The 15,410-nt window shown below is 53.4% G+C and overlaps 1 protein-coding gene across 4 annotated transcripts in view; it reads right to left on the bottom strand.

Annotated features, from left to right (window-relative positions):
* Positions 1–15,410, bottom strand: part of LOC116660893 — a 377,599-nt gene that overhangs the window by 181,731 nt on the left and 180,458 nt on the right. For all 4 annotated transcript variants that reach the window (XR_004316534.1, XR_004316533.1, XR_004316532.1 and 1 more), the window contains exon 4: positions 9,974–10,151. Coding sequence is in view for 1 of the 4 variants with exons in the window: in XM_032471404.1 (XP_032327295.1) it covers positions 9,974–10,120 (147 nt within the window). In the remaining 3 variants the exon portion in view is untranslated. The remainder of the gene's footprint in view (positions 1–9,973; positions 10,152–15,410) is intronic.

The raw sequence follows: 15,410 nt of genomic DNA on the forward strand, positions 1-15,410 counted from the left end.
ACAAATTAAACAGGAGAGTCCACATTTTTGCCACTGGCTTTTCCAGATGAGGGAGCAAAGAAGGACTAGTTGAGGGAGGTGCTCTGGGGTCTTTGTGATTTTCCATCAACTGCTTGAGCCTAAAAGGTTCCAAGAGGTCGTGGAGTTTAAGCCCTGGGAGATGCTGAGGACCAGAGATGGGAAGGGACAAGCCCCAGGTCACACAGTAGCCGATGGGCAAAAACCAGATGTTCTTATTCTTTCTGAATGAATGAATGTGGTCTAGTTCTTCTGACAAACAGCAGCCTATGCCCTCAGCAAAGGTGAGCGACTGGTTGGCAGTGCCTGGAGGTCGAGCCAGGGTCAGAGCCGAGACTGACGGAGACCAGGGAGAGTGGTCAACACCCTCTACCCACACAGCTTGTTTGCATGCAGTTAGGTGTTCTGGTCCTCATACCCATCTGCTGTTCCAAAGTGGGTCTCACAGGTGTATTGCTCAGCCCAGGGTGGCACGTGAGTGGGTGGACAGGGTGAGTGGCCGGAGCTGGAGTTGAGAGCCCTGCACCCCAGGCTTCATGGCACATCATGTAGGGCACCCCCAGGCAGGAAGATCACTCTCTCTCCTCCTGAGCCCCATGAAACCTTGTATTCTGATGTCTAAGGATGCCCCACTCTGTGACCTTGAGCAAGTTACTTCTGCTCTGTGGGCCTCAGTGTGCTCACCTGTAAAATAGGAATACTGTACTATCCCCTCACTGAGGGTGGCTGGACAAATTAAATGAGTCCATTAATTTAAAGCTCTTACAACAGGGTCGAGCACATAGTAAGTGCTCAATAAATTTTGTCCCCCGAGTTGCCCAGATGTCACAACTCAGGGCAAGGAGGTGATGCTGCACCGTCAAGGGCTGGCCCCCTGGGATGAAAGGTGCACGACCCTTGGTCGTGGACTCCGTGGACATGTGGCCATTCCCAGGTACAGTGGATAAGCCCTGCTTGTCAAGAGAAGTCCTGTGGGAAAGGCAGGCTTTCTGCTCTAGAGGGAAGGCCAGATACCTGATTAGAATCCCATCGCAGTCACTGACCAGCTGTGTGACCTCCAGCAAGTCACTTCACCTCTCTGAGCCTCAGTGTCCTCATCCATAAAATGGGGCTTCCTTGAGAATTTCATGGGATGGGCTTCCTCCGGGTGGGTCTGCTTTGCTTAGAGCTGAACCCTTAGTGGCGAGCACGAAGCTTAACACTGAAGGAACGTTTCAGGAGCTCTCGGCAAATGGGTGACTATTAATAGCTCCATGGATTAAACGCTTAACAAGGAGCCAGGCACTGTTCTCAATGCTTCCCATCCACCAGTTCATTTAATTTTTATGGTGAGACATAGTCTGTAATGACCTCCATGTCACAAGTGAGCAAACAGAGGCTTGGCCAAAAACAGCTGAATCACTTGCCCAAAGTTGGCCAGCTAGTAAGTGGCAGAGCAAGGACTTGAACTCGGGCTACCTGAAACTCAAGCCTTAGCTTATCAACACCAGAAAGAAGGGAGAAAAGAGGTGCAAAGGAAGTGCCCATCACTCAGAGCAGCACACACCTGTGTGACTGATACGTATCTGTACAACCGATGCTTTCATTCAAATCAGAGACAGCCCTCAACAGTTGCTTTTGTTTCCCGTCTGCAGGGTCTCTGGGATCCAGAGATGTACAGACAGGGCCCCTGACCACAGGGAACTCAGAAGCAAACCCAAATGGTAGCCAGAAGGCTGCTGACTTTCCTGCAGGAGTGCCCAGCAGAGGCTCACAGCACTGGTTCTCCAGCTCAGGCCAGCCCTCTGCAGGTTAGCGTAGCCTACATAGCATTTTTAAAAATATCTGAATTGGTTTCCAGAATTTAAAATTTGGGAGATTTCACATAAAAATGCAAAGTTCCTGGTGTAGAAGAGAAAAGTGTTTTCCATGTGGCTCTGTGCTGGCCTCACTTTTCATCGTGTTTCTGGCCTGGCCCCTGGGGGCATCTGAGTCTGCGACCCGGGGCGGACAGGGCTGTGGGAGGCTGGTGGGGGACGCGACCTTGTTGGCCGATGGCTCAGAGAGGGGCCCAGTCCTGGGAAGGTTTGCTCGTCTTGCTTGGATAAAGATGACTCACAGGGCCAGTGTGGGGCTCACGCAGAGCCAGCTTTCCTTTCCTACTTTGTTTTTATAAAGTAGAAATAGAAGTTTCCATAACGTGGTGCAACTCCACCCAGCACTGGCAGGCCTTGGGGAGTCACTGCTGTTTGTGAGTGTCCGAGGGAGCACTCTGGGTGGAAGCCTGCTATTTATTGCTCCCGGGTTCACAGAGCCTCAGAGCAGGACAGCACGTGCTCATCTTCAAGACGGGCGCTGCCAGGAGACAGGGACTCCCCACTGCGTCCTCCCTCGGGCGAGATGGTCAAGGGGCTGCATCCCTCAGGCCACAGGAAAAGGGCAGAAGGACCAGAGACCCAGGCCAGGCTCTGTAAGCCATCTCCCCATCCATCTAATCATCTTTCCTTCCTTCCATCCATCCTCCATCCATCCATCCTTTCAAGGACTATTTATTGAGAACCTGCTATGTTTCAGACTCCCCATGCTAGACTCTGAAGATAAAGAAGTAGACAAAACAAAAACTGTTCTGTTCCCACAAAGTCTATAGTCAAATTGGGGAAACAGACATCAAAAAGGTAGTAACAGAAGACAAAGGGTCCATTGATAGATGTAGTTTGGCTCACCCTAGAATAGGGTACCATGTGGCCCTTTAAATGAAGCAGATAGCAGTACGGTAAGGACATAGAACAACCCTCTAAGTGGAAAAAGCCAGGGCTCAGATAGTGATGGCAGTGTGTCCATTTGTAAAGAACAGAGTCCTTGGCTGGGCTTTCGTGGACTTGTACTTTCAGAAAAGGTCTGGGAGAATCCACAAGGGAACAGGGGATGCCTTGGGGATAAAGCTGGGGTGTTAGGGTACAAGGAGGTGAGAGAGCTTTTTTTGCTGTGTAAGTGTTTGCTTTTAAAATGTGTAATGTTGTTTCAACAAAATGGCAAGGGAACTTATGATAGATAGATGGATAGATTGCTAAATAGATAAATAGATGCAAGAGAGATGATAGAGAGAGAGAGAAGGAAGAAGAGGAGGAGGGAGGGGAAGGGGAGGAGGATGAAAGGAGGAAGAAGTAGGCACTGGGAGAAAGGAAAAAGAAAAGGCCTTTACAAGTTCAGTGGTTTGGTAAGCACTTTGAAAGCAAAATCCAGGCCGCCAGGGGCATTCAGAGAAAACTTCCCTGAAGATGGGGCATTTGGGCGGGCACATGGAGGATGAATAGGAGTTGTCTGGGGTACAGAGATGGGCACAGACTTTCAGGCACTGAGGAGCAGTGGGTCCTCAGGCCCCCCCTTCCCTCTCTGGACCTTAAGTGCTACATCAGTTAAGAGGAACAAAGACACCTCTCAGCCCAAGGTCTAGGAAGCTCCAGGAAGCAGCGGACGCATGTCTGACTCTAGGCTGTCTAAACCTCTACAAGGTGTAAACCACCTCCCCAGGGCACCCGCCCAGCCTCCTCCTGCTCCCTCTTCCCTGGTGCAATACAGAAAAATGACCAACACTGGGACAGGCAAGAAAAAGAAAGAAAACCTGGCCATATAGCAAAGCTCATGGCCATTAAATTCCAAAGACAATCTCTGTGTCTCCTGGGGGAGGGCGGTCCCTTGCACCTTTCTACCCTCCCCACCCAATGAACTACGGAGGTGAAGAAGGTGAATTTATCTGAGGGGCTGAATGCCCGCTGCCCCTCGTACTGCACACGATGATAATAACAGCAAATACTTCACGAGCGCTAGCTGCGTGCCGGGTACTTTGCGGCAAGATTGCGTTCTTTCCCCCAGGCAAGTCTGGGAGACAGGTAGCCACATGGCCACTGATCCCTGTTCATGAGATGACAGTCTGGGGCTCAGAGAAGTTTAGTTATTTACTCAAGCCTGCAGAGCTACTAAATGTTGCAGTGAGAATCTGAATCCAGGTTATGCTGACCCCAGAGTTTGTTCTCTTGACCACCAACCTGTATTGCTGCCCGTGCCACAGGAGGCCCTTCCTCTCCACACATCACAACCAGGGAAGGCTGCCTGGAAGAGGGGCCACTTAGGTGGTGCCTGGGAGGATCAGAGGGCTTTCAATTCCTCCTCTAAGAGAATCAGCCCTCTTCCAAGAGGAGATTTCTTCAAGAATAAAGGGCCCTGGAGACATTCAAAGGAAACTCATAAAAAATTCATCTCTGAGTAGTAATTGCATCGTAAAAAAGTATTGAGTTGGAGTGCAATTGCAAATTGGGCCGTGTGAATTAATGATGTAAACAGCTGGAAGGAGGGCACACATCCGGAGACATGCCACGCCACAGAGAATGCCCCGCCCCACCCTCCTCCCTGCGCTAGGCCAAGGCGGGCAGGGGGGCAGTGTGCCCTGAGGTTTGAGGGACATTCTCAGACCGTCAATGACCACCATCTCAAACCCCCCAAACCTCCCTTGGCACCACCCAGAGACATGGGTGCACTCTGTTTCCCTCAATCGGCACTTTCTGAGCACCTAGTGTGTACCAGGATGGAGCCCCCTTCCTCCCCCTACCCAGTTCTCCCCACAAGAATTGCTCATCCTGGAAAACGAAGACATGTGTCTATGAACTTGTGGGTCCACATTGTTATTCATGCTTTTCTTGGTTTCTTGGTGGGGGCGGCATTCAGCAAGCACCTATTGAGTACCGACTGTGCACAGGGTGGCACCTGACCTCAGCTCTCAGAGCCGGTCACCGGAGGTCAAGAAGACGTTCGAGCTGGAAGGAGGTCAGCAGGGACCCAAACAAAACTGGACAGAATGGGGACAGGCCAGGCAAAGACATCAGGAGTGGGGGGAGTGGATCCGGGGAGAGGCCAGCTGGACCATGTGAGTAGGGCTGGGAAGTGGGGCTGAGAACGGCAGGGATGAACCTGGGGGTTAGAACATTCTGGAGGAACTCGTGTGTCTCCCTAAGGAACTAGGACTTGATTCCCACTTGGAGAAAAAAGCAGGCTTCTCTGTCCCCCCACAAACTCAGATTCTTGATGGTGCAAGAGGTGGAACCTGCAGTATGTGGGCTCGTCAAAGTTCAGAGGAGGCTCCCCACCACCTTTCTGTGGTTTTCAAACTGTGTTCCATGGAACCCCGAGGTTCTCTGCCTTTCAGGCAGCTCCATGGTGGCGAGTGAGTGAGAGGTCACAGCGGCAAATGTTCTGGATCCTCACCTGCTATAAGAATGACTCCCACTCAATGCAGAGTAAAGTCAAAATTCTTGACCTTTCATGATCTGCATTAAATTAAACCATTTCCCACCCCCTACCTCTCACTGCCCTGCACCCCAGCCTCTGGCGACACAAGTACTGGCCAAGCCACAGAAACTTTTTGCTCCTCCACGCCTCCATCCCCTTCCTCATCCTGTTCTTTTTCTGAGGCTGACTTCAAATTCATCCTCCTCCAGGAAGCCCTCTGGGCCCCAACAAGTGTCTCTAACATTGCCGATATACCTTGGGTGCTCCCTCTACCCCAAAGAGCTCTGACCTACCAAGAATAAGAGCCCTTTTCTGCTCACTGTGAAGTCCACGAGGACAGAATCTTTGACCTGGTCATCATTTGGGTCAGTACCAGGTTGGGCATTTGGAAGATCCCCAGAAATGTGAGCAAGTGAGGCCCCAGGAAAGATTGGAGAAAGGGTGGGTTTGGAAAGTATATAAATTAAGGGATGTGTGGTTAGATAAATGGGTGAGGAGGAAGGAAGACAGGAGAGGGAAAGAAGGGGAGGGAGGGAGGAAAGATGGATAGATGGAAAGAAGGAAGGATGGATGAAAGGATGGGAAGGAGGAAGGAGAGATGGAAAGACAGAGAGATGGAAAGACGGGGGTACACGTGTACAGCTGGGGGAACCCTGGGTTCCACTTTCCCCGAGAGGCTACGAGGCCTCAGCCTACCCAGAGCCCCCTCTGCCCTCACTGCCCCGCCCTCCCTCTTGCCTCCATCACAGAGCCAGCCCCTGACATGCCCTCGCCTGCACAGTGATTACGCCTTGAGCAGCCTCCCGTATCCTGTTCCTGCTCTTCCTACAAGCAGAGAAGCAGAAAAATCCATCCTGATGAGTAGGCAGCAGCCCGCCCTCACCCCCCTCCTCCCCTGTCTTTGCAGCCTGTAACTCTCGAGCAGTCAGGCAGAAACAGGCAGTCAATTTTTTCCAGGGTCGAGCATCGGCTGGAAAGCACAGCGCTGCAGGGTGACGGGGTAGGCGGGGGTCGCTCGGATGGCACAACCGTTTCTCCTCCATCCTGGGGGCAGCACCTCCTGCCTCCCTCACCCAGATGCTGCCAGTTGTGTAATTCTGGGGACATACTTCCTCCCTGCCACCACCACTACCATGCAACGGGCTCACCTAAGACCCAGCCCCATGAAACATCACGACAGAGCAGAATTCCCTGTTGGCATCTATCAGATCTTCTCCCCAAGTCCGGCTTCCTACTCTCCTGGAAGGCAGCCTCCTCTCACCCCTGCCTGCCCTCAGTGCCTTAATGCAGGCTCCCTGGCGGAGGAATAGGCCAGCCACGTGCTTGTACCTACCCAGGTGTCGAGCAGCTCTTTGCTGGGTGCTGTGGCGGCCACCTAGATCCCGCCCCAGCTACTGCGATTGCTGACAGCTCCCAGCTGAGCCCCTGCCCCCAGCAACTGCCTTTTGCTGGAGAACACTGCCTTGTCCAAGGTCAAACCTTCTTCCAGTGTCTGGTCAGTGAGGGGGTACACAGCCCTGGCCTCCTTGCCTCTAAGCGGGATGACTTTAAAGAGCCATCTCAGCTCTAGAGCCCCCCGTGGGATCAGCTGGGGCCCTTGGTGAGCTGAATTGCACCCCAACTCCTTTCTGCCTCATCCTGCTTGTTCCCTTCCTTGGAAGGTGTAGATCCCAAGGGTCTGCCCCACTGTACCTCGATAAACCCCCTGCACTCAAAGTCCCAGTGTCTCAGGGTCTGGGTCCAGAAGAATCAATCTTCAACAGCCGTTTTGCATTCGCTTATTTTCTCTCTTGGGCATCCCTGCCGACCAGTCCCCTTGATCCACATCCCTGCCAAGCAATCCCCTCGATCCACGAGTCAGGAGCCCAGGGCTCAGGGAGGCGGGATGCCTTGTCCCAGATGCACTGAGCGCGCCAGAGCGGGGATTCCACCCTCGCTAGTCTAGCCCCCTGCTAGTTCATCGGGAACCCAATCTCCCCTGTCTCTGCCCTTAGGAGACAACCCGATGGAGATTCACAATTCCTTTCTGACTTCAGGGAAGCCCCCTGAGACCATGGCTCCCCACCTCAGCTGTCAGGGTACCAGGTGGAGAGACACAGCACACACCCCGGGATCAGCCTCCTCTTCCGGGTCTCCAGAAGGCAGGGTTTACTCCAGTCGCCTTGCTCATATTGGGCACCGGATCCTACCCGCCTCTCACTCATCAATTTCCGGGGGATGGGGCAGAAGGGCGGGTCATGTGGTATAACTGGAAGGGCCAGCCGCATCTGGCTTCAGTCCTGGGCTCTTGGGAGAATGGGCCACCTCACGCTTCTCTGAGCCTCCACGTCATTTTTCAAATGGGCTGTTGTGAGGATTGCCCCCCAGCAGCCACTGAGGGGTCCTCATGTCCCCCCTGCATTACTGGTGATGATGTCCAACTTGGTGGGGGCGAGCCACGCTGAGCACTGGGTACAGCACGTGAATCGCATCATCTCACTGAATTCATGCTGTGAAGCAGGTATCAAAATCATCCCCATTTCACAGGTGAGAAAATAGAGGCTTAGGGAGCTGCAGTGGCAAATCTGCAGTTCTCAGGGGAGGAGGTGGAGCAGTTGGGACTCAACCCCTTCTGTCCAGCTCCAAAGCCCATGCTCCTCACCACCTGGACCCTCACCACCTGGACTCCCTTCTCCTTCAGAGAGCTTCTCAGACCCCCGGCTCCTCCGCATGCCCCCATCCCGGCAGGGTCACTATAATCTAAAACCTGGCCCCCAGGTGTCCTGCTAAGAAAATCAATGGAAATCATGTGTTGCAGGTTTCAGATTGCTCACACCTTCGCCCCCCTGCCTTCCACGCTGAAACTGACCCTCCAATAACAGGAAAATCCAGTCCCTGGGCTGGGAGCCACCTTATAAAGGGAGCTCAAGTTCTCACAGGGCCTCTGTTGCCAGGAAAGCCGTTTCCATCCTCTCGCAGCTTTAATGCCTTCCAGCCGCGGAGGAGAGGGCTCACAGGCCCTGGCGGTGGCCATAAATCCGTAATTGAACATCGTCTGGGACTACCAGTCTCCATAAAGGGGAACCAGAGCAATGGGGTAAAATTGTTCACAAGGCCACAGGGACTTCCCCTGTGCCTGGGCCAGGGGTCCACGTGGCTGCACGCAAACAACTTTCTGAGGCTGCCCCCCTCTGAGTCAGCTTCTGTGCAGGAAGACTGGGAATCAGCCAGCCCTGGGTTCGAATCTGGATGTGCTTGCTGGGGCCTCGGCAATGCCCTGAAGCCTCTCCTTGCCTCAGTTTCTTCCTTTGAACCAAGCATCCTCCTCCCCAGGGAGCGTTCTTGTGACCCTCTAATGAAATCAGGCCTTCCCCACCACAGATGGAGCAACTCTAACTAGCCTTACAAACTTTGAAGACATTGGTTGTGACGGATTGCAGACAGAGTGGGAGGAGATGGGATGCAGCCAACATGGGGGACCAGCGACACCCAGGTCAACCCTCAAAGGGGTCCCCATGTGTCTCTTCCCGATTCCACTTGGGCTGCGTATTTGGGTCTCCGGCCAGCTCCAAAAGAGGCTATGGGATTTACCACGTAGATTACACGGCACTTAGCTGATGAAATAACACCCGCCCCGCGACCCCCGCCAAGATATCGATCAGCCACTGGCAACCACGGAGCTTGCAGCAGCCTCCGGACAGTTTAAAAAAAAATCAGCCATTAATAAAATTGAATGGTTAGGCGCTGGTGGGCGGGGGGTGGAGGTGAGGAACAGGATGGGGAGCAGCTGGAGAGAGGGGGTTGGGAAGAAGCTAACACACCAGGAAGAAAATTGGGAGAAAGAGTGCCCTTCTGATTCCAAAGCCGCTGGAGCAGATGCATGAGAGATTGCACAATTAGCCAGTTCCACAAGAGCAGGCCGACCCCACACGTCTGCCAAATTAAACATGAGGAGTGAACGTCTGCACGACACCTAACACAGAGGTCTGCAAACTCGGGGCAGCCCCACGGTGCGTCTTTTTTGTCCCACATAAGCTTTATTTAAATGGAATTTGCTGCACTATTTTGAAGTGGGAGCTTTCAGATGGAACTCCTGATTTCTGGGATTTCTTGGAAGACTGGGACACATAGTAAGGCTGGGCTTGCATTCCTGCGAGGCAGCAGCCAGGCAGAGTGACGGCAGATGTCCCCGTCGGTGGGACACGTGGAGTCCGGCTTGCTCGCCCCCCACCCGACCCCTGATCCCTGCACTCACTCCTGTGAGCAGCCAGGGCTTCTGAGTTTGAGACCTCGATCCAAAGTCGGAAGTGAATGATATCAAAAATACACGTGTGATTGCGGGGTATGTGTGTGAGTGATACACCCTGGGTAAGGCCATGCCAAAATATTCACAGAGGCAACTTTCTCTAAATAGGACTTTATCTTCTCATCTTTCTGTACTTACTATTCTCATCAATAGAAAACAATGGACTTGGCTTTAAGGGAAAAATCAATATACACAGAGCTGAGTACTGTGTGTGCTCACGATGGGAATTAGACCAAGAAGGAACAAATAACAAAACGCCAAACCGTGGTCTTCTCCAAATAGGGGAATTGTGGGCAACCGGAATCATCTTCTCTCTCTTGTTTTCTGCAAGAAATCTCTTTCATATTCCTTATCGGACAACTACAAACCAGGTGTGTGTACATTAAGAGCAAATCATGATTAACTCACCTTCATAGAGATGCGATCCTGCGGGAAGAAGCCTTGCTGGAGGAGGGGCCTGGGGCATGGTGGGAGGGCTTTGTCGGCGTTTTGAGCCCTTTTCTCTAGGATCTGGAACCTGCTGCAGGACTCAAGGCTGTCAGTTGGCTGAAGCATGTTGTTTCGGCCCCGGACCTCAGATCTCCACCTATGAAAGCAAAAGAAAAAAGTAAATTCCGCATAGGGGAGAAAAGGGGAGGCTAGTGATTCTTTTTTTATTTTTTTTAAGCTCCTATGTGGCAGGCAAAAAAAAAAAAAGCCTAGGGGCTCAATAAACCAGGCTCTCAGTTCAGCCACATCCTGTGTGACCTCGTGCAGGCCACCTAACCTCTCTGAGCCTCATTCTTTCTGTAAAACTGGGATCAAACTGACCTCATAGGATGGGAGGTAGGATTGAGTGAGAGAAAAAAAATCATATAAAGAGCAGCAGACAGTCAAAAATAATTAGCCCTTGTTTATATTATACTGTTGACGTTATTAAAAACCACCTATTGTGTGCCCGCCAGCGGTGGGAAAGCTTTCCCATTCATTATCCAATCAGCCCCCTACAACAAACCAACAAGTCTCAGGCCACCACGCCCCACTCTAAGAAGAGGAAACTGAGTCTTCGTAAGGGGGAGGACGACTTATCAGAGATGACCGTCCCCACAGGGATCACGTCTGTGTGACTCACAGGGGACTCACTAACACTTACCACTGACCCCTAAGAGGCTCAGGTCAACGTAGCTTTTAAATCATCTGAATGTCTCCCATGCGCCTGGCCCATGCGAAACAAGAGCAAGAATTCAGGAAACAGACCCGATTCAAGAGCTCCCTCAGTCACCACTATATGTCATAGGCCAGGGCCTTCACCTCTGAGCCTCAGTTACATGGCCTGTCAAATGGGCAAGCCAAGGAGATCCTTGGGAGATTTTATCAAGTTGGTCAATGCATGTAAAGGACCTCGTAGAAGGGGAGGAGTGATTGATCGTGATGTGACCATCCCCATTTCACAGATAAGGAGAGCGGTACCCTGAACCATCATCGCCTCCTTCATCCCTTAGCGTGTTCAACGGAGCAGCACATCCCTCCCCCCAGGTCTCCAGAAGTGTCAGCACCCCTGAAATGCACGTGGAGGGGAGAGGCGGGGAGCAGGCCTCCCCCATCCCCAGGCCTCCCTGCCTCTCACTGCCGAGGAGGCAGCTGCAGCCAGACATTTGGAAACCATTACAAACATCCCTGTCTGATTCTGTTCTCCCCTGTGCGTAGTTTAAAGCAACAGATTCCAAGGAATTTTGGCTGCGTTCCTTGGCAGAGGGAGACCCAGAGGAATGATGGTGAGAGCTTTCTCCTCTCCACCCCGTCCACACAGGGCCCTCTCATCTCAGGGTCCAGAGCAATGGGAGGCAAACCAGAGGGGTGCGGGAAGGGCTGACACCAGAAAGACTCGGCCAGGTCCTGGTGGGGGTCCCCATTCTGAGTCTCCATTTCCCTCTCTGTAAGTGGAAATCATCAGGGCACACAGACACACTACCCTTATTGTGAGGAACCCACCAGTCACTGAATTAAATGCCTGGCGCATAGTAGGGGTTCGAGAAATTCCATTTCTCTCCTGTTCTAATTACCAGTTTGCTTTTTGATGTGACCAAGGAAGCAGGGAGGTGGGTAAAATGAGAGTTTGGTGCCGTAGGAAAGCCCCGAGCCTGCTGGATGCCCTAACAAAGTCACTTCCCAGCCCTGGGCCCCAGTCTCCCTGCCTTCCTGTTTTCAGTCCCTCACTTTCCCTGCCTCGGCACCCTGCCCGCCTCAGGGGCTCCCAGCACAACCCCAGCCCAGGTGCCCTCCAAACCCCTCCTGGTCTCCCTCTCTGTCCCCACCAGGCCTCACTGGCACTGGAGGTGTGTCTTTCAGAGTCTCCTGTCCCGGCCAGTCTCAGTTCCTCTCCCACCAGCCCTTTCTTTCTCCCTCAGTTCACACAGGCCGTTTTCTTAACTCTTCTCTGCACTGATTTTTCTAGGCTCCTGGGCCCTCAGCCTGGCCTCCTGGGGTCGGGGGCAATGGGGAGGCAGGGGTTGAGGGGGTGAGTGATGTGGGCACCTTTCTGCAGAGACCCGTGATGGTCTGCGCCCATCTCACTGGCCACCAGGTCCAGCCCGGTCCACTCCCGACTTGTCAGTGTGAGCAGGGCTGGAGGTGCTGCTCTGCTCAGGAGCTGTGGGGTGTGTGTGTGTGTGTGTGTGTGTGTGTGCCGCGTACAGTGTGCGTGGTGTTTGTAGTATGTGTGTATCGTGTGCACATGTGGCCTTTTACGTGACGTGTACGTGTGGTATGTGAGCGTGTGTTCTATGTTATGTGCACTGCATGTGCACATGTGGTGTTTGTTGGGGGGTCTGTGTTACTCTCTTCCCCTTTTCTGTTGGGTAGAGAACCCCGCTGGCCCACAATCTGGGAGAGAACTAGAGAGACGCTGTGTGGGACGGTCCCTGGGACCCCGAACCCCCGCACGGACAGACGCCTCGTGGTCTCCCTGCAGACAGTTCAGCTGCCATGTTACTGAGGGCAGCGCGACCCCGTGCCAAGCACTGTCCACTCACCACTCAGCTCCTCTGCACCCCTGCCTGGGACATGGGCCCTGAGTCACCCCCACTTCATAGATGAGCCAACTGAGGCCCAGCTGCTTCCGATGCGGGCTGAGGTCACACAGACCAGGAGCCCAGGGGCCAAGCCCACTCCTGGGCCTTCTGTATCTCTGGAGAACTGGCAGAGTGACTTCTCAGACCCACGCCTGCCTCTGGCCAGCCCCCGGGGCTCCTGTGAATCTTCTCAGTTGCATCTGTATTTTCCTGCTCTTTCTGCCCTGCCTCCCGAAGCTGAACTCGGCACTCTGGGCTCCAGCAATTTCTCTCATTTCCTTCTGTTTCCTTGATATCCCCCTTTTTTCTCCCTTTTTTCTGTCCTTTAGTTACATTTTCTCATGTGTCTTCTTTACTCCTCTTTCTCCATCCTCCCCCCACCATCCCCGTCTTTTCGTCTGTGTGTCTGTCTCTTTGAACGTCCCTGCATCTCTGCCCCTCTCCCTCACTCCCCGCACCCCACCACTTTTCCCGGGACCCCCATGTCTTCGCATTTCTGTCCCTCTCTCCCCACCTCCTGCCTACTTCCATCCGTTTATTTCATCCAGCCTCTCCCAGGAAAGCGCCACCAGCCCACGCATCCTAGACACAGCGAGAACTCTGTAGGGAGCCACGACGTTCCGTGATGAGGCTCAGTGAGAGCTTTCTGTCCCGGCTGAGTCCCTGGGCTCTGCAGGGCTGCACTGTCTACTCTCCGTCTGCTCCTCCAACTTCTCCCCTACCTGAGTCCCCCAGCCCTGTGCCCTGCGAATGTAGATTCCACCGACTGTACCACCTGGCTCACTCAGCCCTGACATCCTGATGCAGATCCCAGAGGGGCTCGGGGTGCGGAAGGCAAGGCAGGCTGGGGAATTTGTTGTCCTGACTCTGCCCCTGAAGCCCAGGCCCTGGTGGGCAGCCTCACCTCTCTCCAGGTCCCAGGAACACCACCTTCCCTCTCCTCCAGGCTTCGGGTGCTAACGACTCCCCACTGTTGCTGACCTGGAGGTGCGGCACCATCCCTGAGCTTCCCTTCATAACCGGCCACACGCCAACTGCTCTTCCCTGCATTACAGGTCCCTTTGGTGACCCCAGGTTGTTACCTGTTTCCTGCTGTGACACTGACGGATGAACATTCCCTCTCGTGGCATCTTCTCTCCCTCTGCTCACACCCACCCTCCTGCATGCATCTGCTCCACGAGGGAGAGGCCTTGCCTAGCCCTCCCAGTCCCCCGAGCCCTTGCACTGCTCACAGTCAGCTCTCAGGGACTGTTAAAATGTCAATGAGTGAATCAGGAAGTGGGGGAGCAGGATCGTGGCCAGCATGCCAGCCCATCAGGTGTGTCTGCTACACTGCCTGGGATGCTCGAAGGAGTCCACTGTGGGCCTGTCGTCCCCCTCCCGGGGCGTCCTGTCAGAGCTCCTGGCGCCCTGCAGTGGGGGGTCCCCGACCATGGGGCACTGTCGTGCACCAGCCCCACTGATTCCACAGCACCTCTCTGTGTGCCCTGAGCTCACGGATGGGAGGGTTCCCCTGCTCCTGGCGCCCGTTCAAGCTGCCTGGTGAACTAAATTGATTTTTTATCGTTGCTCTGGAGCGAGCTTAATGAATCTGTTAGTGACGGCTGCCTGCCCCAAACGCCTCTCGGTGCCTGCGCCACCAGAACGACTCTTCCTGTGAAAGAAAAGGCGTTATTTAAGGTTCAGCCTGTGCCCCTGAGAGCGTCTGGGCATCAACTGTGCCATGCCTTGCTCTTCCGGGGGTGCTTCCCATACTGGGTCAAGGCTCTAATGTGGGTCAGAAATGGAAAGGCAATGCTGAAAAAACGGCATAGATTAAATTTACCGCATATGTTCCTAGGGACCAACAGCCCATCTGTACATCCATCCATCTACCCTTCCTTCCATCTACCCTTCCTTCCATCCGTCAATCCATCCATCCATCCATCCATCCATCCATCCACTCATCCATCCATCCATCCATCTATCCACCTATTCACCTATCTGTCCACCCATCCACCCAATCATTCATCCACCCACCCATCCATTTGTTTACATACCCATCCATCCATCCATGTATCCAGGCATCCATCCATCCACCTACCTTTCAATCCAATCATCCATCCCTTCATCTGTCCATACATGCACCATTCACTCATCGAGCCATCCACCCAACCTTCCCTCCTTCCCTCCATCCATCCATCCCTCCATCCATCCATCCATCCATCCATCCATCCACTCATCTACCCACCCATCCATAAGCCCATCCATCTCTCCATTGTTTCATTTATTTATTCATTCATTTGACTTTATACATACTTATTACAAAACCCAACATCCTTATGGTGGCCTACAGGGTACCACAGGGCTGCCCCTGCACCTGTCTCCCTCCACTCCCCCCTCACCCCACTCCACCTCTCTGACATTGCTGCTGTAGGCCCTTTGCATCTGCTCTCCAGCCTTAGGGACTTGCTGAGACCTCCTTCCCCAAGATCCCCATGCCTGCAGCTTGAGTATGGCCAGTCACGGCTGGAGCAGTTCATATTTCTCCAAAAGAGCCACTGCAACATCTCCAAACCTCTCTGTTCTTCAAATCCCTTGCCACGCCCAACCAAGAAGTAGAGTCCACTCCCCCTCCCCTTCACCCCGGGAGGGCCTGGGACTGCTCTGACAAATAAAGTGCGTTAATAGTAATAACATGTGACTTCTGAGACTAGGTCATAAAACACACAGCACCTACCTGGCTCTCTTCTTCTTGGGATGCCCAGGTTTGGAACCAACCGCCATGTTGTGAGGAGGCCCAAGCTCCATAGGGA

Source organism: Camelus ferus, chromosome 32, assembly GCF_009834535.1.
Source record: "Camelus ferus isolate YT-003-E chromosome 32, BCGSAC_Cfer_1.0, whole genome shotgun sequence".
In the NCBI taxonomy this organism is placed as follows: Eukaryota; Metazoa; Chordata; class Mammalia; order Artiodactyla; family Camelidae; genus Camelus; species Camelus ferus.